This window comes from Lepisosteus platostomus, chromosome 3 (genome assembly GCF_059453375.1).
Source record: "Lepisosteus platostomus isolate fLepPlt1 chromosome 3, fLepPlt1.hap1, whole genome shotgun sequence".
NCBI lineage: Eukaryota > Metazoa > Chordata > Actinopteri > Semionotiformes > Lepisosteidae > Lepisosteus > Lepisosteus platostomus.
In genome coordinates this window covers 75,791,549-75,817,793 of record NC_142613.1, presented here as the reverse complement: position 1 = coordinate 75,817,793, position 26,245 = coordinate 75,791,549, and the positions used below count along the sequence as shown (strand labels likewise).

The 26,245-nt window shown below is 38.0% G+C and overlaps 1 protein-coding gene across 1 annotated transcript in view; it reads left to right on the top strand.

The window, feature by feature from the left end:
- stx7l (syntaxin 7-like) overlaps nucleotides 1-26,245 on the top strand; it is a 37,589-nt gene that overhangs the window by 8,755 nt on the left and 2,589 nt on the right. Inside the window, exons 2-9 of the mRNA XM_088626859.1 lie at nucleotides 4,634-4,756; nucleotides 7,454-7,523; nucleotides 9,750-9,840; nucleotides 19,084-19,221; nucleotides 19,730-19,782; nucleotides 22,623-22,719; nucleotides 23,055-23,127; nucleotides 25,058-25,140. Coding sequence (XP_088482985.1) covers nucleotides 4,672-4,756; nucleotides 7,454-7,523; nucleotides 9,750-9,840; nucleotides 19,084-19,221; nucleotides 19,730-19,782; nucleotides 22,623-22,719; nucleotides 23,055-23,127; nucleotides 25,058-25,140 — 690 coding nt within the window. The 5' untranslated portion in view covers nucleotides 4,634-4,671. The remainder of the gene's footprint in view (nucleotides 1-4,633; nucleotides 4,757-7,453; nucleotides 7,524-9,749; nucleotides 9,841-19,083; nucleotides 19,222-19,729; nucleotides 19,783-22,622; nucleotides 22,720-23,054; nucleotides 23,128-25,057; nucleotides 25,141-26,245) is intronic.

The window sequence follows — 26,245 nt, the reverse complement described above, 5'->3', positions numbered from 1 at the left end:
GGGTGGTGGCTTAAGGAAATTGTTCATTAGCTTTGTAAACCAAACAATATGCAATAAATGCTTCTGCAGTGCCTGTGAAACCAAGTGGGATTGGGGATGTGGGAATTGTGCCTTCACAGGATTTATAGCTTACCTCATTCTCATTTATAATTACTACTTGGTCAAGAGGCTTACATTGTAACATCAGGTGGAAAACATTTAATCATACATTTGAAAATGCCCACAGATACAAAGGTGAATACTTTAAGCTTTATTCTGCCAATGACTGGGACAATCTGTAGCTACAAATTGAAATAAAACTCAGAGGGTAATAACCTGTGGGAGGTTTAGTCAGATAAAGGTACTATGTCTTAAATTATAGACTAGTGCGAAGAACTGGACCAATGAGGACAAGAATGTATTTTCCCAATTCAAGTAATGTAAATGAATTTAAACAAGTGAAGTTGTCCAGAATGTTGAGAGAGGCAATTAATCCAAAACTAAAGAATCACAAAATTGAGTGCGGGTGTTGTATCCTGATATGATATAGGGTGGTATATATTATTGTGACAGGAACAAGTAATACAGTAGGTTTGTTCACTGCTGAAAAGAGAAGAAAGAAAACGCAACGTTTCGGCCGTGGAGCCTTCTTATATTGTGACAGGCTATCAGCCAGTGTCCATTCCGGAAGCTGCAGCTGTAGGGAATTGATGGTTTGATAAGTCACAATTGTGGGTGGTCCTGTAAGCAGACTGTAAGCAGCCTGTCTGACTTTTCTGAGGGGATTGTTGGGGTCTGGGACTGCAGAGAGGGCCTGCTTGGCTCTCACACTCTGCAGGGCCACTGCAAGGATTCTCTCTGCGAGAGACGGAGAAAGACAACGGCTCATTTCAAAGCAGCCGTGCGTGTCGGGGAACTCTCCCAGACCTCCTATGTGTGGGTGAAACCCACTGCAACTCACAACTGGCAGCAGGGCCGTAAGGCTAGACAGCGGTCGGTCTGCAGGCTGCAGAAACTCGTGGCTGGTTGTATGGGCTCTGCGGAGGTGTGCCCAGGATCGCAGGGGGCTGTCAGTCACAGCCACTTCACAGCTCACGCGAAAGTGAACAGTGTGCCCATGCAGAAGACCTGCAGGCCTGGGGGCCCGGAACAGCTCCTGCAGAAAAGGAAGGAACTGTGGGGGGTTGCAGCTCAGACTACAGTGGGGCTCCTCTCCTGTTTCGTCGCGCCCAGGGGGTGGAAGTTGTAGGAGCGGGACGTGCAGCTGGGAGGACCCCAGCTCTGTGTCGGGGGAGTAACGGGGTTTACCTGCCCGAACGCCGGCTCTCTGGCACCCAGGGACGGCTGGCGTGTCGCCACTGGAAGGACCTTGGCAGGGGAGAGGACATGCCGGCCTGAGAGCTGTTGTGAGCGTTGGTTTGAAAGGCCAAGACAAAGACAGTGTGGTGACTGTGTGCGGTGTGGGGTGTGAAATATAGCTGGGGGGGTGAAAGAAAAGATAAGAAGAAACAGAGTGTCAAGTGAGTAGTGAGTCAGGAAACATCTTGTACAGATGCCTCCACTGCAAGCTCACTGATTGACATTGGGCCCCCTGGTTGTTTGCTTCAAGTTTTGTTTTGCAATTGTTACCAATGGAGGAGTTTGAATTGTTTCCATGGGATACCCTAACTTTATCCAAGTTTAGGAGAAGGTGCAGTTCACCTAAACTGAATTTTATTGAGACAGAGTTGTAAGTTGGCTGTTAATGACAGTAAGGTGATTGTAAGATGGCTGTCATCAACATGAATATGGATATGAGAGTCGGCTATTGGCTGAAAAGACCGTGGAAAAACACCTTGAAGGACTCCCTTAGTATTGGGAAGAATTTGTAGAACGAATCTCTCTGAAAAGGAAATGTGGTATAACCTTGCAGTCCTTGTTGTAATAATTATAATTAATAGGCCTTTCCTTATTGTGGGTGGATGCATCAGTTAACAGGTATTAACATGTTAGGATATCCAACACTAGCAATAATACGAGTTTATACTTCATTCTTGATGCACATAATACTCAGTACGCATCATTCAGTTGTTTCAGCATTGTTTTTTCTTGATATTGAGATGGAATGTTTTGTTTAGACTTCCATTTTTTTAAACGCTCTCTCTGCAGGAACTGCTTTTGTCGGAGAAACAGCTTCCCGTGCTGGATACCCAAGCTTGTGTCACTGCTGACTCTATTCTGAAGAGTTTAACATTGTCAGATCCAGCCTTGATTTTTCACTACATGCTTTGAATACATCAGAATTAGAACAGATGGGCTACTAAGACATTTTTGTTAGTTTTGAACACAAATGGGGTACTATGGTCTAGTACCCAACAGATCCAAACTTCAGTTTTAAATCACATGAGAGCATCAGTTAAAGATGCACACATGCACCTGCTGTATGATTTGCTGTTGAGGAGTGGCTTCAGCAGGAAAGAGATGTCTGTGTTTAAATATGATTAGACAAATTTGGCTTCATGCAAGATCAGGAAAATGCAAATCTGACCTGCACACTGTAGCCTAATGGCTGCACTCTGCAAAGCTGTAAACCTCCACAGTAATATGCCTAGGAGGTACAGTATGAAACGGAGTGAAAATATGGGAAACGTAATCTGTATTTGCCAGCATTCAGTTCTTGCTATGAGAAAAAGTCTCCCAACAATGTTATAATAATATATTGTAACGCTTACGGCCGACAGGCGCTGTGTAAGAGCCGGCGTACCAGAGCGGGTGACGTCACCGCCCTTCCCTGTGATAGCAGGACCACAGCTACTGGGCTGTGGAGAGATCTCTCTTTAGCTCACGGGGCTAGGTCGCTGCAGAGAGACGCGGAAGTCCCGGGTTCGAGCCTCCAGTCGGGATGGGGCCGACCAGATGCGGCAAGGGCACCCGCCTGAGCCCCCGTTGCGTTACAATATCTATGTTCTTGCTTAATAGGAATAGGCGTATTTTCTTAGTACTGCCAAGAAAACAGTTAAATTTTTAGGTCTGAGAGATTCAGTTTATTTCTTGCAATAAGTGAATCCTATGACAAAGATAGTATGTCTTCTTGAGAGGAACTGTAATGTTTGCTTTACTTGCATGGAGAAACCATCAGTGAAATGCAACTTTTTGGAGAACTTGAGTGAAAAGTTGTTGTTTTTTTTAAATGAGCTGATTGTGCGTAACATAAACTTAAGTTGCAAGTGGCAGAGCTCTATCCATGCTTGGTTCTCAATAAAGTTAATAAATTATGGCCTCTTGTGGTTGTTTATATAGCTGAATTATTTTGTGTGCAACAGAATTCTGCCAGTCTTTTACAGTATACAGTATTACACTAGTAATGTGGCTGGTGAGCATGTTATTCTTATATATATATATGATTTTACTTTGTCAATATATACAACTCTATTTTTAACACTGTATAATTATAATAAGTGATGTGGGTGTCATTGGGGTAGTTTAACATGGAGCAAAGTCTTTTCCAGCACTTCACTGTCATATCGTTCAAAGCGGTTCTCTAAGGAACATAATTGGTGGCCCCTGGTCTAGACCTTGCAGGCTGTAATCTGGGCTGTCAGTGTCCCCCAAGTGGCAGATCACAGCTGATTCAACACCAGCAGCAACCTTAGTTTTTCCCAGGAGGTCTCCCATCCAGGTACTGACCAAGCTCACACCTGCTTAGCTTCAGTGGGCTGGCCTTTGTGAGTTGCAGAGTGATATGGCTGCTGTGGCCTCAGTAGGCATATTAAGAGTTTAGTGCTTAGGAGCAGTCTGGGGATTTCTGGTTGACCAGAAGGCTAGGCCTCTGAAACGCCTTGTCTGTAAATACTACATAGAGTAACATGTTTTGAAGTGTGTTGTGTAATTGTTTTAAAATATCTGCCCAGCCCCATTTGTAATAATGTAACTTGTATGCTGTGTGTAGTTTAGTTTGTGTGTTTTGTCATTATAATAAATATTTGTCTTAGCCAAGTGTGCCTCAATTATTACTCCTCTCAACAAAGCTTTGCCAGAGAACAAAGAATTCACCTGCCTCTAGTTATACCAGCCGCTCAGGTATATGGCTAGAAAATCACTTACAAGCCGGGGACGAATAATTATTTCACTGATTGAATCCTGCCATTTTTAACGGTATATATGTTACCGTTTTGTATTTGTATGTACTTGCTTATTACTTCATTTTATTTTTGAGTGGCACTTGCTTTCCTCTTACAACATTCTCCTTAATGTCTTTTCCTTGTCATTTTGTTTTTTTTGTACCAGCTTGTTATCCTGTCTACTCTTTCCTTTGTGAGTACGCTTCAGGTAAAACATTTCTAAACACTGTAAGTTGTCCTATTTTAGGTAAGGTGAGGAAGGTCTGGTAAATAAAAATTCCACAGTATTTCATGTGACATTAATATTTCTATAAAAATGACTGCATTTTAAACGTTACACATTTTAAAATGTCATCACAAAACGTCCTGTTAAGTGCTGCTGTTTTAGTAAATGACTATGTTATAATTCAGTACTTTTTCACTTAGACCTTTCAGAGGATATCACAGTTCCCCCAATCATTAATGTGTAAAGGAATCTGTACGTTCCAAGAAGTAAAATATCTATTAAATGTGTTATTACATTTATTTATTATAGTTTTCTTTTTTCCATCCAGGGTGCCTTTTAAAAATTGAAGAAACACCTGATGCTGCAATGTCTTACCAATCTGGAATACCTCGGGATGCAAATCAGCTGGCACAGGCCATAAGCTCTAACATCCAAAAGATAACCCACCAAAGTAAGTGTTTTTCTTACATGGTCAGGATATGTACTGTAATAACCTAGGCTGGAGGTTCCCAACTGAGCGGCCCCCTGGTGGTCTCTGGAAAAAGTTATTATTATTAATTAAAATTTGATCTTTGGCTGTATATTTGTATATTATTGTTATTTTAATGTTTTTTTTAATGTATGTACAGTACATTTATGATTATTTCATTTTTTAATCCAAGCAATGTCTTTGTAAATGTTCTGATAAGGTTGCATAAGACAAGTTGACGTCGTATTTTTTTGCCAGTTAAAAATTAATTCCTCTTTAGAAACATCCATTATGTGGAAACTAAAGTTTCCTTTTGCGGTTATTTAAAATAGATTTGTGGCTTAAACTGGGACCGTTAAAAAAAAAAAAAAGATAAAGCCACATTGAAAATGGTGGTAGAGTGAGTGTAAAATGTCTGTTTCACACTGCAGTTAGATAAAACTACAGAAGTCGCTGACTCAGCCAAACTGCTTGTACACATTAGATAGGAATATTAGGGAATAGCACATGTAAAATTTTGTTTTGCAGGCCACTGCCTATCAAAATGCCCATTTACTGAATTCCAGTGAGTTACAGAATGGGTTTGCAGAGGAGTGTGGTGTTGACTGGCAGTGTTGTTGGAGTTTGAACGGATCTTGCCAGATGTCAGGGCAACATGAAATGAACTCGCTGTAGATTCCATCAAGAAGCTTTGCCTTGAAGAGACCGCCTGAGGGCAAGACGACTGTGTTAGATTCTGCTGTGAAAGCGATGAATATCGTTGAAGCAAGACCTGGGAATTTGTGGTTTATTTTCCGGGCTCTGTAATGAAATAGTAGTCACACGTAGCTTCTGATTCACGCAGAAGTAAGGTGGTTATCTAGAGGCAAAGTGCTCACATTGTCGTTCAGATTGCATGTGCGTGTTCAGATGCTTCTGCAAGAGCATCTGCTCTCTTTGTCAGAGTGCTCTGTAAAATCTGACTCGTTGAAATGGGAGAATACAAGTACTCTCCGTTACGGTTTTTGATGGAGGTGATAAGATTAACACCACGGTGAAAAAGCTCCAGTTGTCTGAAATGAAAACTTAAGGCATGCTTTCTGTTTTCCCCACTTTTGAAATTTGACTGAGATGTGTTGCAATGAAACATTAAGATATTAATTCAAAAGGTATTTCTTTATTAAATTTTGGATGCAAAAGTGAATATGCTTAATTTTCACATCAGGCGGCATGACGTCTCCTGCGGTTTGCGATCATTTGTCGGCATGACTGACGCCAACTCCAGTTGCCCCTGACACAGCCAAGCTTTAGTCAGACAGACAGGTGGCCACTTCCCCTTAACAAATTAACCTCTAGGTTTATTACTCTATACTTTATTTTACATGCTGTTTATTTTGTTTTAGTTGTTAATGTTTTGATGGTCTGCTAAGGCCTTCATCATTTTTTAATGGTCTGTGGGGAGAGAAAAGGTTTGGGAACCACTTATCTAGGTACATACATAAATAATAGCGACATTAAAGAATCACAAAAGAGTAAACTGTTTAAATGAGTAAAAATCACTTAATGGACGTAACAGACAGAACCTGCTAAAGTGAAAATTAAGAATACAATCAGAAATACCAGACTTTCCCCATAATAGACAACGTATAGAGCAGCTGATATACTGTACATGTAATGGTAGGCAAATTACTTTTGATGGATGTTTTCTTTTGCATGCTTTAGCAATGTTTGAATTCATATCAATGGTACCCTGCACAGGTAGGTCATGGGTGACATTGTGATGGTTGTTTCATATGCTTTAGCAAATACATTTTAGACTATGTTCATGACAATTGAAATAAAGACTTTGTATCTTTATGATAAGAAATGATTTTCATTGACTGTTGGTTGCATGTGAAAAAGTAAGTGCACTGTACCCTTCAAATACAGTAAAATAGCTAATAGCAGAAGCATCCTGTTTATTGTCCTTGTGTGTGTGAGATAAGGTTAGTTTATTTTGTAATAGTTCACCTTAAAGATTGTAGAACTAAAGCTTTATCACGCTCATTGATTGTAAAATACATTTGTCCGTGAAAATACTTGAATTGATACAGTCAGTCATCTTGAACTGAATTTGCCCTTTTTTCTTGTTTGACATTATAGTAAATATGAACCGCGATATGTGACCGCAGTGAAATCAGTTCTGTGTACTGTAATAAGTATCAAAATTCAAATGATATGAAGTGCTTTAATTAAACATTACTTGGTTAAAATGTCAAATTATTGTTGAAATATTGTCTGTCAAACAAGTTTAAGAGAAATAGAGTTCTAAGTGATTTCTTTTTGGGCCCTGTTAAAAATGGTGCAATCCAACCTAGATGTCTTTATACCTATAATTCTAGACAGTGTTATGTGGAGAAGAGACTTATCTTTGAAAATAACTTCTGTAAATTCTGTATTGAAACCCAAACTCCACAGTATTTTGAAAGTATGCTAAAACCTTAAAACAAAGGTCGTGGAATTTCATTAGAATGTGTGGTCAAGTTGGAGTCAGATACACAGACTGTAGTCCACTTACAGTGCTAAAGTCCAGTACCCCAGTAATAGAATTACTAGAAGTACTGTCAGATAATGCAGTTCACTGTGCTTACAGTAGTTTTCTTGAAAAGCACATCACAAATATGTGTAATTTAACAATGTCTTTATTTCTGTCTTGATCAGCATCTGAAATTCAGCGAATTATAAACCAGCTTGGAACTCCACAGGATACCACAGAACTTAGACAGAAGCTGTAAGTTGAACACTGTATTTGCGTATAGTACTTGTTGTTAAATAGCATGGATCTGTATACTTTTATGTTCAAGTCATGTGTGAATCCCTTTTTTAATGCAGAGATCATTTACTTTTTTAATGCAGAGATCACAAATAAATGATGAAGTCATTAGTAGTTATAAATGTGAAAGAGCATTAAAAAAGCTTAATCCTGATGTAAGTATTTTCTTAGAAATATGACATCTAAGGATTTTGGCTGTTAATTGATATATGATGTTTGTGGTGTCTTTTTGATTACTGGATCTTTCAAGAAAGACCGTGATATGCTCTAGTGACCTTGATAGTTGTATAAGCACTATATTACTTCATTAGAGAGAAAGTTGTTTGAACAAAGGTGATGAGGTAATTTAACCTGTTTAGCATAAGGCCTGGTGAAAATCAAGACTTAAAAACACAGAAAGAGACCAATATGCCCCACATATTAAGGCATGGTGGAGGATCAACAAAGTTGCCATTTGGTACACTGTCTGGTGTTTTCAGTTTTTGATCTTGCAAGATGCTGCAGCCAAATGATCCTTCGGTGATAAGCCACCATCTGCGAGACTACAAGTCGTGACACCTCCTCAACATATCACCCTACTCCATCTTTATAACTGTCTTTACACTGCCAGTCTGGCCGCATCGGAAACGTTGGAAAAAGTGATTGACAGCAGGCTGCCTGAATATCATGACATACAGTACAGTAGATCGAGTCCTGGGGCCGTGCCTGCAGTCTTTCCTGATGTGGCATTGTTCCAGCAGGACCGTGCACGTCCTAGTTATTGCTAGTTATGTAGCACTGGCATTCTTGCAAAATGTGAGCGTGGAAGTACTACTCCTCAAGTGTGAGCACATGTGAACATTTCTGGGGTGACCTGGAGCAATCCGTCACATCTACGGCTCAGAGGACAATGAACAAGGGATATGCGTGTCTAGGTTTGTAGGACAGAATCCTACACGATAGTATTTGCAATCTGAAGCTAAATATGGTCACCGCTTGTATTGTGTCTAATGGTGACCACACACAACTGTTACTTTCTGAGCAGATGCCCTGTGTAGACAAGTGTTCAGCAAACTGAATTAAACTGTCATCTATATTCAGCACAGTGTCAGAGCACTGTTCTGATAACTGTTGATGTGTTGCAGTTCTGAATATATCTTTATGCTTAGTATATTTCAGAATCCATAGTAAGATCTTGTGCACTATAAGAAATAAAGATGTACATTGGAGAAAGCTAATTTAAAGAATGATTATTTCTACCTGAAAACAGTACTCTGGAGGTGGAAAAGATTCATCTGGGTGATTCAGCCATGTGAAAGTCTGCATTTGCTGTATATATACAATAATAGTCATTTTTGAAAGGTGGAGGTTAATGATAGAAGAGTAAGTAGGCCGGAATATTCAAGTACTAAAGTGCTAAAGCATAATTGATATGAAGAAAAGCACTGGAAACATTAGCCTCACCTGAGCAAACTCCTACTTGTAGTATGTATACTCCTGCTGCTTGCAGCCTTCTGTAGTAAATCAATTGGGTGTGCCATGGATTACAGCAGTGAAGATTTGCTTTTCTTTGATTAGTAGCACAGATTACCACACCACACTACGCTGCTTCCACTGCTTCTTTGAAAAATACTGTCAATTTAAGTTATCCTGTACTTTACTCTGTATTGCAATGTATTAACCATATATCAATATTTATTTTATCAGAGATACATCAGCTGTGTTGCAGTACCTTAAATGTATTGTGTGCATTATAAATGACCACTAAATCCTTAACCAAATTGGTTATGCCCAATGTCAAAGTGAAAGTGGATTGCATATGTGTTTACTTGTAAAATAGTCTGTACTGTAGAAAAATCTTTTTTTTTTTTACTTTGGGGAATTTTGTTTTTGGTAAATAGATATTTGCCATTAAAGATGAACTTTCACTTTCTATGATGCATGTCAGATATACTGTATGTAGTAATGTAAACCAAGTGTAATTTTTTATTTTAAATATTTCCATTTCTTAGAAAATGCATGTAGTATTAGAAAATTCATGAGTCAGTTCAGTTGTGCTTTCTAGGACTATTCAGAAAATACTTAAGCAAAGAAAAACTTGCAATTCAGGTGGTCCAGAACATTTCCTAATAATATAGAATGTCTTATTAATGGAAGTGGATCTCAAGAATTGTGTTTTTGTTTCCTTTTCTTACTATGTTCTAGGCAACAAAAACAGCAGAATGTAAGCCATCTTGCCAAAGAAACAGACCGGTATATGAAGGAGTTTGGTTCACTGCCTGTAACATCTGAACAGGTACACATTTTTATCAACATATAAACTGCTGTTTTGGTAATATTCTTAACAGGAAGGGACAAGAAATACTACAAAAGATCTCAATTTATTTCTGTTTTCCTATGAAGTCTGTTTTGCATATAATGTTACTGAAATGTGATTCATGTGGTGCCAATGTCCTGTTAGAGAAGGTTTATGTATTCTTTAAAACCCACGTTTTTAAGATCTACTATTAGTTCTCTCTTAAATGCAGTGTGCTCTGTATGTAATGTAGCCTGTTTCACCTGATTGTGAAAAATGAGCTTCCATCACCCTGGTCCCTGGATATACCATCCCACTAGGGACACTGAATCCAGACCTTTGGTTCACTGATACTTTTCTTTTCAGCACAGAGCAGAGCTCATACAAGACTACTACACCTTGTAAGACCAGTGAGTTTTAAAAGTGTTGGCCATTTGGCATGTTACAAGCTGGACTCATGCTGATGTCACTGTCCACTTGGGCACGCAGTCCCAGTCTCCGGTGACAGCAGGCCGTAGCAAAGTGGAAGTCGCTCCAGTGCTGCCAACTTTAAATTTGCTCTTGATTCTAGAGAGTAAACCAATTATTTCTCTAGTGTTTTTTGTCAGTAGAGAACTTAAGCTGTGCTAGTCGCCAAAAATGCCTATTTAGTTTAAAGTACTGGAGTACTTAATGACCTTTCACTTTGACATTGTCACTGTAGTTGAATACAGTTAATAATCGATTATCCCTCATGAAATTTGGAAATGGACTTGTACAAATGCATGCCCCAAAAATCTGAAAGGAAGTGAAGATGGGAAAAGTTGCCATAACACAGTATTTGCAGCAAAAAAATAAATAAACAGGGAGTGTGCAAACTGCAATGCAGTTAGTTTTAATAAGGGACAGAATATTTGTGTAATATGTCATGTTTATATAATAAATAAAATACAATAAAGTTCAATTGTTTTTTTGCAATCTGGCAGCATTTGTTTTATAAAAATGGTACCGGGAGGCTGGCGGGGTGACTTTCAGATCATGCAAGCTATCAAAACTGAGCAACTCAGTTTACTGCCACTTTCTGGTTTGGTGCACAAAGTAGACTGGTGCCTGCTGGATGCAGAGGCAGGCAGGTAAAATCCTAACTACTAATCCTAATGTCACCTAACTGGACCTTTTAAAGTACAAGAAACGGGTAAACCACATTGCAGAGGTGAATGTCAGAGCTTGACAGCAAAGATAAGATTTTTCCATTGACTTAGCAGATAAATGAATAGTTGAGATTTAAGACTGCCACTGCATGCTGCTTTGTTCTGTGGTTTTTATCATAACTGTGATATGTGCTCCTGTGATAAGCAACATGAAAGTTTGCACCAGTAGTGCTAGTGTTTCAATTTAATGTTAACTCTCCTAAACAAGAATTTAATCAAATTCTGTTTACTAATAACCCAAAATAAAACGGTGGTCTGATTGCACTGTAACTCGGTGATGTGTTGGTGAATTCTAGAATTCCTGCACATTGTAGTGACAGACATAACCTTTAAGACCTTAACCCACTTCGACATCATTTATAATTCTTACTGCCCTCATCAATTCCTACTACCCCAACAATTAACACAGAACATAGACACACATTTAAACTCAAGAGGCCTCCCAATTGTCCACTTCCAACCAGTCACAGGGAAAACACAAGACTCCTGATCAGGATTTAACCCGTAAAACAAAACATTGGATGAGGATATGCTTATGTAATTTGTATATGTATTTGGTTACGTTGGGTATTTATTGTGCTTTCCTCCTTTGTGCACATGTGTCGTCTACGGCAACAAATCATATGACAACGTGGGACTCGGGGATCAGGTGAGTCCTTACTGTATGTGACATAACTCCATCCAGCCTTCTTTCTCCTCTTTGTGACTGTATATAAAAACACAGCTTGTCCAGGGCTTAGCAGCTCAATTCAAAATAATGTATTCATTCCCAAGAGTCAATTTAAGATGTTAGATTTGTTGACTCTATTAAACGAGAGCATTACTATGGTGATGAGAGAAGTTAACAGAGGTGTATAAACTTACACCAAAAAAATTCTTATTCCACTAAGCACCTGTGAAAGTTTTGAAGAACTGTAATGCTGTGTAACATTGTCAGATAAAAATACAACAAATACCAAATACAGATGTCAGGCATAACACTAAATATACCCCTTTTGGAAACATATTGGTGAAATCTGCCCACTTCCTTGTTGTAAAAGATTTCAGAACGTTTTGCCGAAGTAATGAGGTGATCTGTGTTGTCATTGTGGCTGGACACATTTAAATTGTAGCTTGATATTAAATTCCTGGCATGGAATTACATTTAATCTGGGTCTGTTGAGAATGCTGTAGGGAGACGCTGCCATCCCTGATGGGTCAAAGAACTGACCTTATGAGAGACGTCAGTAAGAAAGAACCTTTTAATGATTACAAAACAAGGCAGTGACAGTTGTTTCAAGTCAAGTGTTTTCTTGAAAAGACTGTGACCTTGAAAATGTACATTTAAGGTTGCCATATCAGAGATGAGTGCATATCAGGTGGGAATTAGGGGAACCCACAAATGTCTTTCCACATAATTGTAATGTCTCTGGTGATTTAGAGTTGTCTCTGGTAGATGAGGAGGAGAGCAAAACAGATGCTGGAATGTTTTCTGCAGTCTGAGTTTAATTTAATCTAAAATAGTTCTTGACAAAATTTTGGAACATTCCAACCCTTTGTCATTCTGAAAGCCAACAGTTATATTTCTGCCACCCAATGTGATGTGAACTTTAAGTATGATGGATTAAGGAAAAATGAAAAAATCTGAAATAAAAATACAGTAAACAAGTCATTCTTTTTTAGTGTGTGTGTGTTTGGTCCTTTGGTCTTTTAAGGATTTTAAAACCAATCTTTAACAAATCCCATTCTTAACAGTAAACAAGACAATGTGTGGAATTGCACAAAACCCACAACTAAATTTCGGTGTTTCACACAGCTCTATGAACACAGACATCCTGTAGCTTCTTAAAGTCTAAAACCCTAGCTAAAAAAACTGAGATATTTCGTGGAGTTCCTGTGTCTAAGTATCTTAAGTATTTATTGTACTGTATGTGTGTAGGTGGAAATTACAGTGAAACGTCTAATGTGAAACATTGATTTTATGTTATTTGATATAGGATCTTGTATGCAAGTAGAAACAGACCACATGAAAGTTATATATAGAAAACTCAAACATTTTTAGAACATTCAACAGCAATAGACCTTTCAGGCCATAGTGTATTTACAGTACATGCAATGTATTTGGTTGACCATATTATTAAATTCTTGTTGAGCAAAATAAAACAATGCATATAATAGAGGATCTACAGAATTGATGTTGTGATTTTGCGAATTAAAAGGGGTCTGAGGTGTGTCACCCTGTACATACTGTTAGAAATTCAAAAACATTTACATTTCTCAGGAACATGTAGCGCTTAATGCCTGTTTCTGTCCATGTGTGCTCTGTCAGTCTATTAGCTATGCAAAGCTAAAAATATCTGTGCAATACAAACCCACTTATTCATACAGCTATCTCCTTTAAAGGTCCTGTCATCCTAAACTCATAACTTTTTCTTCAGACTTCACCAGTTACACGGTGACGAGATGAACTTCCAAAACTAACCTCTTAAAATGTACTAATCTTTCATTGATCAGGCCTTCAGCGAGGCAGAAAACAGCCCAGAACATCAACAAGTAATTCCCACATAGAGAGCCACATTTCACTGGTGCCTCCCTTCCACACCCACATGCTTTCTGTTACCAAGCTCTTTAAAGAAAACTTCTCCATTTTAAAGGTTGACTCTTCAGCTCTGACCAGCTAGCCACTGTCCAAACCTAATATGCACCGATTGCTATAACAAATGTCTCTGCACTACCTGCAAATATTTATCCAGCATACATATGCATGCGCCCCCTGGCAATTTCAAGGTCACCAAGACAGCATGTCTTGTATCCAGCAATCTAATTTGTTGCATTTCTTGCAAAAAATATATCTTAGTAAAACACCACCTGTGTAATCTTCCCTGACATTCTACTTAATCTTTGTTTTACATAACATGGGGAGACATCTTCACTTTTTGCTTTCAAATTAAAAAGGAAACATAGGTCTTCCATCATCTACAACCTCTGCAGGGAATGTTCCTTATATCTGTCCATGTAATTCATACCGTTTGGCCTTGGGACCGCTCTGCTGATCTACTGTGCATTCTCAAAGGCTCAAAGCTAGAAGTATATACACTAAAAACAATGCAGGTTTGCAATAGAATTGCAGTTTCAGAATAGCCTCTTGACCTGTGTTCCATACAGGTTACTCTCTAATCCGTAATCCTGCTTGCCCAGTGTATTGTTTCTGTGCACTAGCAGGTGCTTGCCCTTTGCCGTTCTGAGGACGAATTGATTACAGTACCTGAATATACATACACTCAACCACAGCTTCTTAAATTTTAATCAGACTTTATTATACATTTTAATTGGGCTGTATTTTCTTTATTATGTGGGATAAAGAAACATGAATTATATAAACTGGCATTTATTAAGAGGGAGGTGTTCGTTTTCAGTAGATTAATTCTGGTGGCAGAATGGGAATATCGGAGCTCTTGAGGTGGTTAGGGTGGGACCTCATTTTAAGAGCATTTCCAATTATTCCTTTTAAAGGCGTTTGAAATGTCAAAAAACATCCATCCATCCATTTTCTAACTGCTTCTTCCAGTTCAGGGTCGCGGGGGAGCCAGGGCCCAAGAAACGGATGCAGGGCAGGGTACACCCTTGGCGGGACACCAGTCTATCAGAGGGCAGACAGACACAAACACAGACATGCACACACTCACAGCAGGGCCCATTGTCCTAAGAGCCGGTTAACCTACCACTATGTCTCTGGACTGTGGAATGAAACTGGAGCACCCGGGGGAAACCCATGTGAACCTGGGGAGAACATGCAGACTCCACCCAGACAGCAGCCCAGGTCAGCAGTGCTGAGAGGCACTAATGCTAATCACTACGCCACTGTGTCACCCATTCAAAAATGCAGTTTCTAAGACTCAATAAAAGAGGCCAACATGTTTTTTATACCCACATTAATTTGCACTGAAAGCAATGAGTAGATTCAAGAATCAAAGAAACAGCAGGCAATGCAGTATTTTGTTGTAATCGGCTTTCAGGTTGTTCTCCATGGTTATAAATTACACCTGGTAAGATTAGTTCATTGTGTCTAAAAAAGGTATATTCAAGCCCTTATTAAAGTAGCCTGTGCTTCACAAACAGTGTGTCATGGCTGTGAGAGAGGTTGTCAGGTGGGAGTCAGGAGAGCCTAAGTGCACAATAGAGATGTTTGCTCTTGCCTCATTATTTTTTGCATTATTTAAGAAATGCTAAGTAGCTGTACTGTTTTCTGCCCACCAGTTTTGATTTTAGAAATTTGGATAGTTGTGATGTTAAAGGGAGATATGCAAGAAAAGCACTGAAAATTAAATATATTGATTGACCTGTTACATAAAATTACATTATCTGCAAAGGTCTGCCGAACACTATTGTATTAGAAAACTTTTTTTTTACAAAACCGCTCCATTTCTTTACTTGTATTGGTGTAATGCTGTTTGTTATTCTTGCCAGGTGTTTATTTATTAATGTTTAGTTAAGAAATGTAAAATTGTTTAGTCTTACGAGGATTTGCTTATTATTTCTTAACCTGAAGTGATATCAGTGCCACATATAACCTTGAACCTTGCCAGTATAATCCTGTTTTCTTATAGATAAATGTGTATTTATTAAGAGAACCCATTTAGCTTTAGCATTAGATTATATAGACAGAGGGAGTCAGTTTTATTTCGCCAGTAATGGTACAATTCTGAATCTCATTCATATCACGTTGTGCTGGATGACCCCAGCAGTCAAGGTCTGGGTTTGCAAGTTATTGGATTTAAAGAACAGTGTCTCCATCTAGTGGTACAAAGTGAAAATGCAAAAGCACACCAGTACAATTTATTAAATATGTATGTATTTTATTGTAGGACCTCTATCAGTGAACACATGATAACATATGTAATAGGAAAAAGAGATCATTTAGATCACAATAAAAATAGAAAAATAAGATGGGGACTGTGCACTCAAACACTAATGTAGAAACTGGTCAATCTGGTAGGGATTTTGGAGGTTCCTCGTTGTTCTGAGGAATTCTGAAATGATTGCAATTATTCTTAAGACAATATTGGGATAGAGAAAGGAAATTAAACTTTGACTGTGAATTGGATTAGCATTGTTTCCCCTGTATTCCATTTCCGTACATAATTAATTAGATTGTTAACCACAAAATGGAGAAAAGGGTTAGTGCTTATTTTTAGAGAAGAAGTGAATCATTGAGTCTGTATTAAACTTCATCGAATATCTGTTTTTATTTTGGACTATGCAATGTGTGTTTAAAAAAGTGAGTTGTAATGTGTTGGTGAGGAACAACTGTTAAATACTGTTTACGTGTACTGTAAAGTGCCTTTGATTTCCAGCACAACGCTGTTTAGTCTTTATGATATTTGATTTTGGAACCTGATTTGGGTAAAACATATACTGTCTGTATACTGCATACTGTTGGTGCATTTTTTTTTTCAGAATTGCTTAGTACCCACAACGTAGTACAACAGGCATTTCATGCATTTAAGTTAAAATGAATCTGAAAATGTAATGTTTACACATAGAAAATACATAATGAAGGTTAAGAGCAAGACCATCCACTTCATCTTGCTAATTGGGATTCTATTATTGATCCAAAAAGCTAAACATTCCAGAACTGTTCCGGGTGAGTCTGCTTTATCAGTATATAACCAGATCACTTGTTATAGACACTCACTGTTGTCTTAGTTTCATTGTTGAGCCACACTTATCAATACTTTTGAATTATTGAATTCCCCAAGTAGTCTCTTCTGCACTAGAAAGAACTGGAGCAATTACCTTGTCCTTTTGATTGTGATTTACATGAGACTGGGAAGTGATACGTGCTCTTCTTTTTTGACACTTCTCGTTTTTATTAAAAAAAATAGCTTATTTCCTACTTTTTCAAACATTTTAGAGAAAATGCATAAAACAAAAATTACCAGCAACTGGTGCACATAGATTATTTATGGTTTAATTTGGATGGCATTAAATGCTAGTAACATTGAGTGTTATCTCTCTGTTCATAGGTCAAAATAAAGGACCTTCTACAGGATTCTAGTCAGTTTCTAGTATAAAACGTGTATGGGGAAACACCCACTAAATGAGGGTATTGGGGTGCTTTCACAGGAGTCTGTCAAGGATAGCTTCTCCATATTCATGGCTTTAATATCCTCAGGTGGTCAGGCCATCACAGTGCTGTGACCTTTAAGTTGCATGTGCATTGTGAGTGGGGACAACATCTTCAGCCATCAGCCTGTGAAAATATTGGCTCATAGAGCAGATTGAGCTCTATAATGCAGAAGGTGGTTCGAGCCTTGACATTGCTGGCAAGCGACCATGACGGAGATTCCCAACTGGCTCAGCACCACTGCAGCTAGGTGGGTTTCAGCTGGTCAGTGCAGTGGTCATCATTGTCCCCATAGGGTACATGGTTTGCAGTAATATGTTGATTTGGCGATTGGTGATTCCAAATTGCCAAAGTATAAAACATAAAACGATTATTCTCATTTTTAATAAAAATCTAGATGGAGGTACAGTACAAAAAAGCTAATGTTTTCACTGAAGAGATGCAACTGTCCTATAAACTAAACGACATGTCAGCTAAGACAGTCAGTGCACTGAGAAGCTGTCTAGGCCTCACCAATCACCAGACATGAACCCTGATGATTGTGAGCTCACATCCTAGAACTCCATAGGTTCTGTGGTAAGAAATGCTGCTGTCCTGCTAACGGGGATTGCTTCTTTATTCAAGCTGGAGAAGAGACAGCACTTAATAACTCCATTTCTATTTCAGCCAGTTGAGTCTGATGGTGTATAAATACACTAGTGCACTGTTTCTGCTTACAGTTTTTGCGTGCACACACAAACACAAGTTTGAGTGTATTCTCTTATCTATGTGAGCATGTGTATGAAACTGTTCTTGTGAAGTTCTGAAGGGAGTACTTTACAGGGTCAGCAGGAGCTCTTTTCCATTTTCTTTTTTGTCTGGGTGAGAGGATGGAGGGGGAGGGAAATACCAAATTGGCAAAAAAAAACCTTCCTGAAGGTTTGACCACAAGGCCTCTCCAGAGTATTTATAAATAACACGGATATAGACCTACAGCTGCTGTGGTGGGGAATGAGAGGGGATTAATTAAATTAAGAGCAGATAGAAATTTTTATTATATGTTGAAGAAGTAATTTCTTTTGTGCATTTGAATAGCGCAGAATGTCAACATTTTCCGTAATTTATAAAATACTATATACAGTAGATGCTGTTTGTTGTTATTGCTTATTGTACAATGTATTGTGCAATATGTACGTTGCACTCTTCATGTAATATTTTAAAGGCTGCTTACAAACAGAGGCATTTTTATGCATTTTGTTATGGGGGGATAAATACATGTTCAGAAAATAAACCTTTTATGTTCTTGAAACAGATGAAACTGTGTTGTTCGAAGTGATTCTTCATGGAATATTCCAAACATGTTATGCTTTGTAGTCACTTCAAAAACCCAGGACATGAATTTCCTGTTTTTATAGCTGTGGCCACTTTTAAAAGGAAACCTTAAGGCAAATAAAACTGAAGCATCTTAACAGATACAACACATTATGAAAGAATTTGGGGTTGTGGGTGGAGAAGTGCATAATCCATTTGTTTTCACATACAGAATTACAAATGATTTGTTGAAATAAAACTTTATTTCAATTTTAGTTTTATTTCTTTATATTAAAGCTGTCTGCTTTCTCCTATTTTACAGAGATTTTATATTAGAAAAAATAAAGAATTGGATGTTGTTAATATAAAATGTTCATAAAAACCATATTCATGAGTTCACAAATTACTTAACTTCCCCTTTCTTCAGACATGTGTGGGTTATCCTTCCCTGGTGTGATGAACCAAAGATTAATTCTAACCTTATTTCTGAAGGCCTATAATCAAATGTAAATGGTAATCATAGTTAATGAGTACTATTTAGTACCATAGGTGTATATTGTATTTTAGAATATTAATTTTTTTCACATTTTGAAAATGTTTCAAATTTAACACCACATTCTTCCTTACTGACAAAAGTTACTCTTTTTTTTTTTCTAGCGCCAAAGAAAAATCCAAAAAGATCGCCTCCTTAATGACTTCTCTAATGCATTGGCCGCCTTCCAAAAAATTCAAAGGCAGGCTGCTCAAAAAGAAAAGGAATTTGTTGCTAGAGTTCGTGCCAACTCAAGAATATCTGTAAGTAGTGGAAGTGTTTTTATCATTTTATTCTGTGTTACATTGGAAGTTCAGTTGCTGAGTGTATGGTATGTTTTAGGGAGTAGTTGGACAGTATGTTTTATTGTTGCTATCATTGTCATGCCTACACATTCTTATCTGCAAATATGTTGACATTTCATCTTTACTTATTACAATACATTAAAAATATTGAATAATATTTTAGGTTCAAAATCATATTGATGTTATAGAGAGGTTGAATTGCCGTGTAGTCAGCATCATTAAAAAACAAATCTAAGTATAGGTTTAAGCAGTAAACACCAGTGTATAATAACAAGTTAATGAGATTTCTCACGTTCACCTCGGGCCTTGGTTGCCAAACAGATCTTGAAGTGTGACATGGGCACTGGTGGAAAATGACAGATCAAACTAATTGCTCCCCGTGGAAGCAAGAATTATTGTGAGTTTGCAAAACTAAAGTTAACTTCGGTCTCTATAGTCCCGTGCTACAGCTTGTTTTTGTTTGCAGGGTGGCCTTCCTGATGACGGCTTCAAAGGAGAAAGTTCTTCGCCCTTTGAGAGGTTAGAAATGTTGCACTTACAGCCTTGATATTGCTCAGTCTCAGAATTGCACAGAATACTATGTATTCATATAGTTGCAGGATAAATGCAGCTGACAAATAAATATAGTAGTCAGGTTACAGGCCAAAGAACAGCAAACAGTCCTCTTGCTAAGTACTTTTATTCTTGGTCTGAAAATCAAAATGAAAATTATTAAAGGGATGTTCTGTTATTTCATACAGATCTGTGAAATCGTATACTGAAACACCTTAGAACAAAAACCCAAGATTAAAGTTACAGATGTAGATGGTTTCATTTGCCAACTGAAATAAAATGCACAAGGAATTTGCCCTGGTACAGTATTTCAAGCAATCATTAGATTCAATATTGCGCTGGTACACAGAAGCTACTTCACATTTTACATTCAAATATATTAGTTTGCATAGAGAATTACAAATAAATTGAACCAAATTAAGCATAACTTGCCTAACCTAAAGCCTTTATAGCTACAACAATAAAACTACCCCAATGCCTGCTTATTGGTGAGAGAAATGTTGCTGAGCACAACCCCAAAAAGGTCCTGTAAGTGAAGTGAGTCCAGTGTTAGTACAGGATGAAGGAGTGTTTTTTTTTCAGATTTCCTTTCTCTCCTAATATTTAAGATTATTGTCTTCTGCAATCAGACATTCATGGTTTTTGCCACCAATCAGGCCCAAGAGCAACTTTTCAGGTAGTGTTTGATCTGGAAGGCCAGTGCAAATTAGAGCTATAGATGACCTTTCACCTCATTATAAAAAGGTCGTATTTGAAATAAGGGCAACAAAAGTAAATAATTTAACGATTACAGTTTAGTTTCTGAGTTTTGTTAAACTAATAAGTTGATGATAATGAATGTTCAGGAAAATGTTAGCGCTCACTTTAATCAGAGGAGTTAAAATTCCGCCCTGGCTTAATGTATAAACTATAAACCCATGGTCCCGCATTCAACTAAATTCAACTAAGCACCAAGCTTAGTCAGTGTATCCCTAATCTGATCTTCAAATTGTTAAAGTGTTATTCCTGTAAATACGTTTTGTATTTTTGGGCATGACTGCATAGGTGCACATAAATGTGTGAAATCTAATTGGGATTTTGGAGATTTGAAAATTAGGCCCTTGAAAGGTTCGTCAATGTATAATGAACAAGTAATAGGTTTATTCCATGCTGAAAAGAGTCAGGGTGGTCATCTGGGTTCTTGGCCACTTTCTGACCAAGGTCCTTCTTGCCTGATGGCCGGGTTTGGCAGCCATGGTCTGCACTAGGATGATTGTTAGGGTGGTTCCATATTCTTTCCATTTCTTCATGATAGACCTGACTGTATGGCTGGGAACTTTCATTACCCCATTTTCTACCCCTCCCAGATTGAAACCTCTTCATAATTCTATTGCAGAAGTGGTCTTCATGGTAGAGTGTCTGCTATTGCTTGCACTGTGAGCTGAGGGGTCCTTATATAGACAGGAGGTGTCAACAATTTGTTGACATGTTAAATGACCGCACGTGGACTGCGTTCAAGTTTTAAAGTGAAGTTCCAAGGAAGGTAAATGCACCTGGGTACAAATTGGAGAGTCATTGCTAAGGAGGCGAATACTTACCATGTCGAGACATTTCAGAGTTTCCTTTCAAATTGCAAATAAAAACATTAATTCCACATTATTGGGTAATTAGTATAGATAAAAGACAGAAAACAACATAAAAGTATTTCTTTTTAAGTTTACAACTTAACAAATTGTGAAAATATCTATTAGGGGAGTGAATACTTTCTGCAGGCTCTGTACTTTACTAAAGCTAGCTACCTCACTGTCTATATGTGTAGCTTTAGCTGATTACTGATTACAGTTTTTCTGCAGCTTTTTGTGACACTGGGCCTACCAAACACAGACAGGCTGGGTGAATATTTCTAACAACATCTAGCTGTGATTACAGCCACACCACAGCATGGGATATGTGTATCGTTTTGGCCAGATAAGCCCTTCCTGATGTTTCCTGATGTCCCCCCCCACACTTCCATCAAAATCCTATAAAGCACTGTATATCTAAGGCTGTCTGAATTAGTACTCCAGCCAGGTCTGCCGTTGCTTTAAGTGATGCACCCAAGAAGCATAAACCAACTGTCAAGGTTCTTATGAGGCAAAACACATCAAGGAAAGGCCCTGGTGAGCCACTGCTTTACATTCTTCATTAATGATGGGTTACACCACATGCTGGGCTGCTACCATTACATTGGACAGGATGGGTTATTCCAACATATTCCAGTAAAATATCAGTTAACGATGAAGGCTGACCAGTTTCTGGTCAGTTGTTTTATTTTGCTAGAGCGGCATATACTGTATGTGAAATAAATTAGAGGTTTCATAACAGTTTTAGTCCATGAATTTGGCAACGTCCTTTTTCAACTGATGGTTTTAATAGGCTGGGTTGTGGAAAGGGGTGGCATGGAGGTGCAGTGGTCAGTGGCACTGGGGCCCTGGGTTCGATTTCTGGGGTGCAGTCTGCTTGGAGTTTGTATGTTCCCCCCCATGTTCCTATGGGTTCCTCCAGGAACTTCCATTTCCTTCCACAAACCAACAACATACTGGTAAGTTAATTGGCTTCTGGGAAAACTGGCCCTGGTGTGTATGAGTACCCTGTGATGGACTGGCGTCCCATCCATGGTGTATCCTGCCTTGTGTCCATTGTTTTATCAGGATAGGCTCCAGATCCCCGACAACCCTAAATTGGATTAAGCAAAATAGAAAATGGAAGGATGGGTTTTGGAAATTATTTGTTCATATATTTCTATCATCCTGACCTCTGAATTTATTCATTATTATTTTTAATGACAGTGGTGGCCAGCCTCAGGCACAAGTACAAGATGATGTCATTACAGAAGAAGATCTTATGCTTATTAAAGAAAGAGAAACATCCATCAGGCAATTAGAGGTAAATTCATCTTAAAATTGATGTCACCATATCAAGTCAATAACAAGTATTGTTTCTCTGTTTGCAAAATTTAACTTAAGATCTACTTAAGACTTTCCAGCTACATAGACCTCAAATGATGGCATAGATTTTGGTGAAATACCTGCTTACTGTATGAAAGGATTGGTCTGCATCATGTGCTTTCTTACTAGATGAAAAGCCCTTGAAATAAACATTTTTCTCTTTTTAATTGAGCATTTTTTTTTTAAATGTGACATCTATAGGACTGTAATGGTCTTAATTTATGTTTATGGCAAATTATTTTTATATTCTGTACCTTTTCTTTTTTCATTTAGTCAGATATTATGGACATAAATGAAATCTTCAAAGATCTGGGAATAATGATACACGAACAGGGAGAAACTATTGGTAAGATTTCCTTGTTCTGTTTGGCTGTTTTTCCTGTTATTTTAGATACATTTTTTTTTATTTTTAGCCCTGAAAAACTGCATCACCACTGGCCAACCCCCTTCTTTCACAAGGAATTTGTATTCAGTGGATTTTTCTCTTCTGACTGTACACTTTTTTTGCTGCTGTATCTCAGATCCTGATAAAATAACAGTATCTTCAAGACTCAATCTCAAATTCAGTGGCTGGATCTGACCTATATTCGGTTACACATTGCTGTAATCTGTATTTTGATAATCGGGAGAGGATTACTCATAAATTAATCCAAGACAAATGTTTTTCTAAACATATTTAAACCATTTTAAAACTTTCCTATAAACGAGCTCTTTTGATACAGTATATTATGTACTGTTCTTCTGTTCCAGCTTTTTAACAACATGCTTCGCAGCTGTGATTTCTGCCACACTTCCATGTAAATTTGCTTACAGTTTTGTGTCATTTTATGTATTTATCCTCAAACACTGTGTAAAGGTACTATGAACCACTGCATGAAAAATAAACAGTGCTTTTGAAGTGATAGTCATTTTTTTTTCTGTACTTTTTTTTTCTACAGTGTTAATCATTTAATGTATGTGCATATTCATTTTAATATCTTCTCCACTGAAGGTAAGAGGGATTAGGCCTGAGCAGTGTGTTATGTTTGTATTTCAGCATGTTTGTTTGACTTCGGGAAAAAAATTATGCAGGTTTCGCAGTGGAATTAAACTTTGAAAATTCTCACTTGGTTTAATTTGTCTAAAGTTCTGTGTGGAATTTATTTCTACATGGACCAGTGACAAATAAGTGGTGGTTACACACACATAATGAGGTGCCAGACTGTGTGCCAATGAATTTCACAGTACCTAATGCATCAATTAAATGTGTTGAACCAGTTGGTCTTTAAGGGCTTTTAACAAGCACCTCTGAGAATTCCAGTTTCTTCATTAACTGGCATGTACTGTTAGTAAGAAAACCTGCATAACATTTTGTTAGATTGTTAAACTAGATTTAAAACCTTAACAGTTTGCATTGAGCTTAGTTTGATCTCAACTTTTGCCAAATGTTCTTATTTTGTGTGTAATGCATTCTTATTAGTTTTATGAAATGTTAAAAGCTGCTGCTCTTTGGCTGTCTCAATGGTTAAGAATATGTTGAATGTGTTCATGAACTACATGTTTTCCATTATACTAAAAGGATTTAGTGTCTCTTATTTCACTTGTATCAAATGTTGTAATTCACAAACTATAGAAACCGCAGGAAAATAAAATAGTCTCTTCTAGCATTAATCTTAAGTAAATTTAACCCACTAGCTTTTCATGTATTGTTCTACTACACAGAAATGTAATTAAGTTGATTTATATTTAACACTTCGTTGGGCAGGAGGATGCAAGGAGTCAAAGCACAGCTAATGGAAGTTTGGAAAGAGGTCTATTCTGTATTCTGAGAGTTCCTCTCCCTACCTGATCTGTACATCATTTAAGAAATTCAGATAGGGAGCTGCATCAGCATGCATAGGCTGCAAAGGAGCAGGTAAAGGTTTAGTCCATGCTGAAAAGAGAAGAGACACAACATTTCAGCTGTGGAGCCGCCTTCAGAGAGGAGAGGGGAACCTCTCTACCTCCACAGCCGAAACGTCTCTTTTCTTTTCGGCATGGAATAAACCTTTACCTGTTCCTGTACATCATTGTTCACAAGCAGCTTATGTACTGTAAAATATCTCCTTTAACTACCCTAAATGGTATTTGGAGAAGCACACATTTTAGGACTAGAATATTTAAAGTAAACCTTTCTTGATTTATTCTTTATACAGATTTCCATACAGGTTCTTTTGTGGATACATACCTACAAAGTACTGCCTATATCACAGATCTACCTTAATTTACAGTAGTGTCATGTTTTTTCTTCTGATCAGACAGCATAGAGGCCAATGTAGAGAATGCTGATGTACATGTACAGACTGCTACCCAACAATTAGCAAGAGCTGCAGAATATCAGGTAAGCTCTGGACGCGTTTCACAGACAAGCATTCTGCTTAACATAAACCTCAGGAAATGGGGAGCATCAGTTACCTAAAAACTTCACAGTTTGTGGCAAGAATAGTGAAGGATATTTTTTTCCACTGCCATAAGCAGGAAATCAATGTATTTGAAAGGTTGCCTGCATGGGCGGAGCGGTGGCTCTGTGGCTCAGGATCTGCGCCTGTGACCGGAAGGTTGCCGGTTCAAATCCCGCGGCCGGCAGAGGAATCCTACTCCGTTGGGCCCCTGAGCAAGGCCCTTAACCCCAACTGCTCCAGGGGCGCCGTACAATGGCAGACCCTGCGCTCTGACCCCAAGCTTCTCTCCCTGTCTCTGTGTCTGAGTCTCCCTGGAGAAAAAGCTGGGGTATGCGAAAAGACGCATTCCTAATGCAAGAAATTGTATAGGGCTAATAAAGAAACATTACATTATTATTATTATTATTATACATTATAATCGGTACACAAATGTTTCCAATAAAGTCATTGAATGATAAAGTAATCCAGCTAGCTTGTAAACCTATGAAGCGTGATTCCAAAATCATGTGCTATATAAGAATGTATTTATTTTGCGATAGAGTAGAGTATGGACCCCATAGTGCAAGTTTTCTGGAATCCCTTCCCACCCATAGAATGAATGTTGATTTGCTGCCTGACTGGGTGAGACAGGCCCAAAGTGGCACACAAGCACAATCTGGCAGATACTGCATGGTGTATCTGCTGGGTTTTGTTCTTGGTGTTCTCAGGTAAATAAGCAATTCATTTAAATGTGGTGGGACTTTTTTACATTGAGAAAGCCTTGGTACATAAGTTAACATTTTAGTTAAGTAAATATACCCTTGTATGAATGAGCATACTGTAGGAACGGCTTGTTTTCAAGAACCACAGCTAAAACGTATACAGTGTGTATAGAAAGTCACCACCACCTTTCAAAATGTTCACCTTTTGTTGCCTTAGAGCATAAAAAGAAGACTTTTTCCCGTTTTATTTACGAATTGTACCTTGCAACATCCAAGTGAAAACAAAAGCTAAATTTCTGAAAAAAATAAAAAAGTAGAATAACTGGGTTGGATAAGAAACATC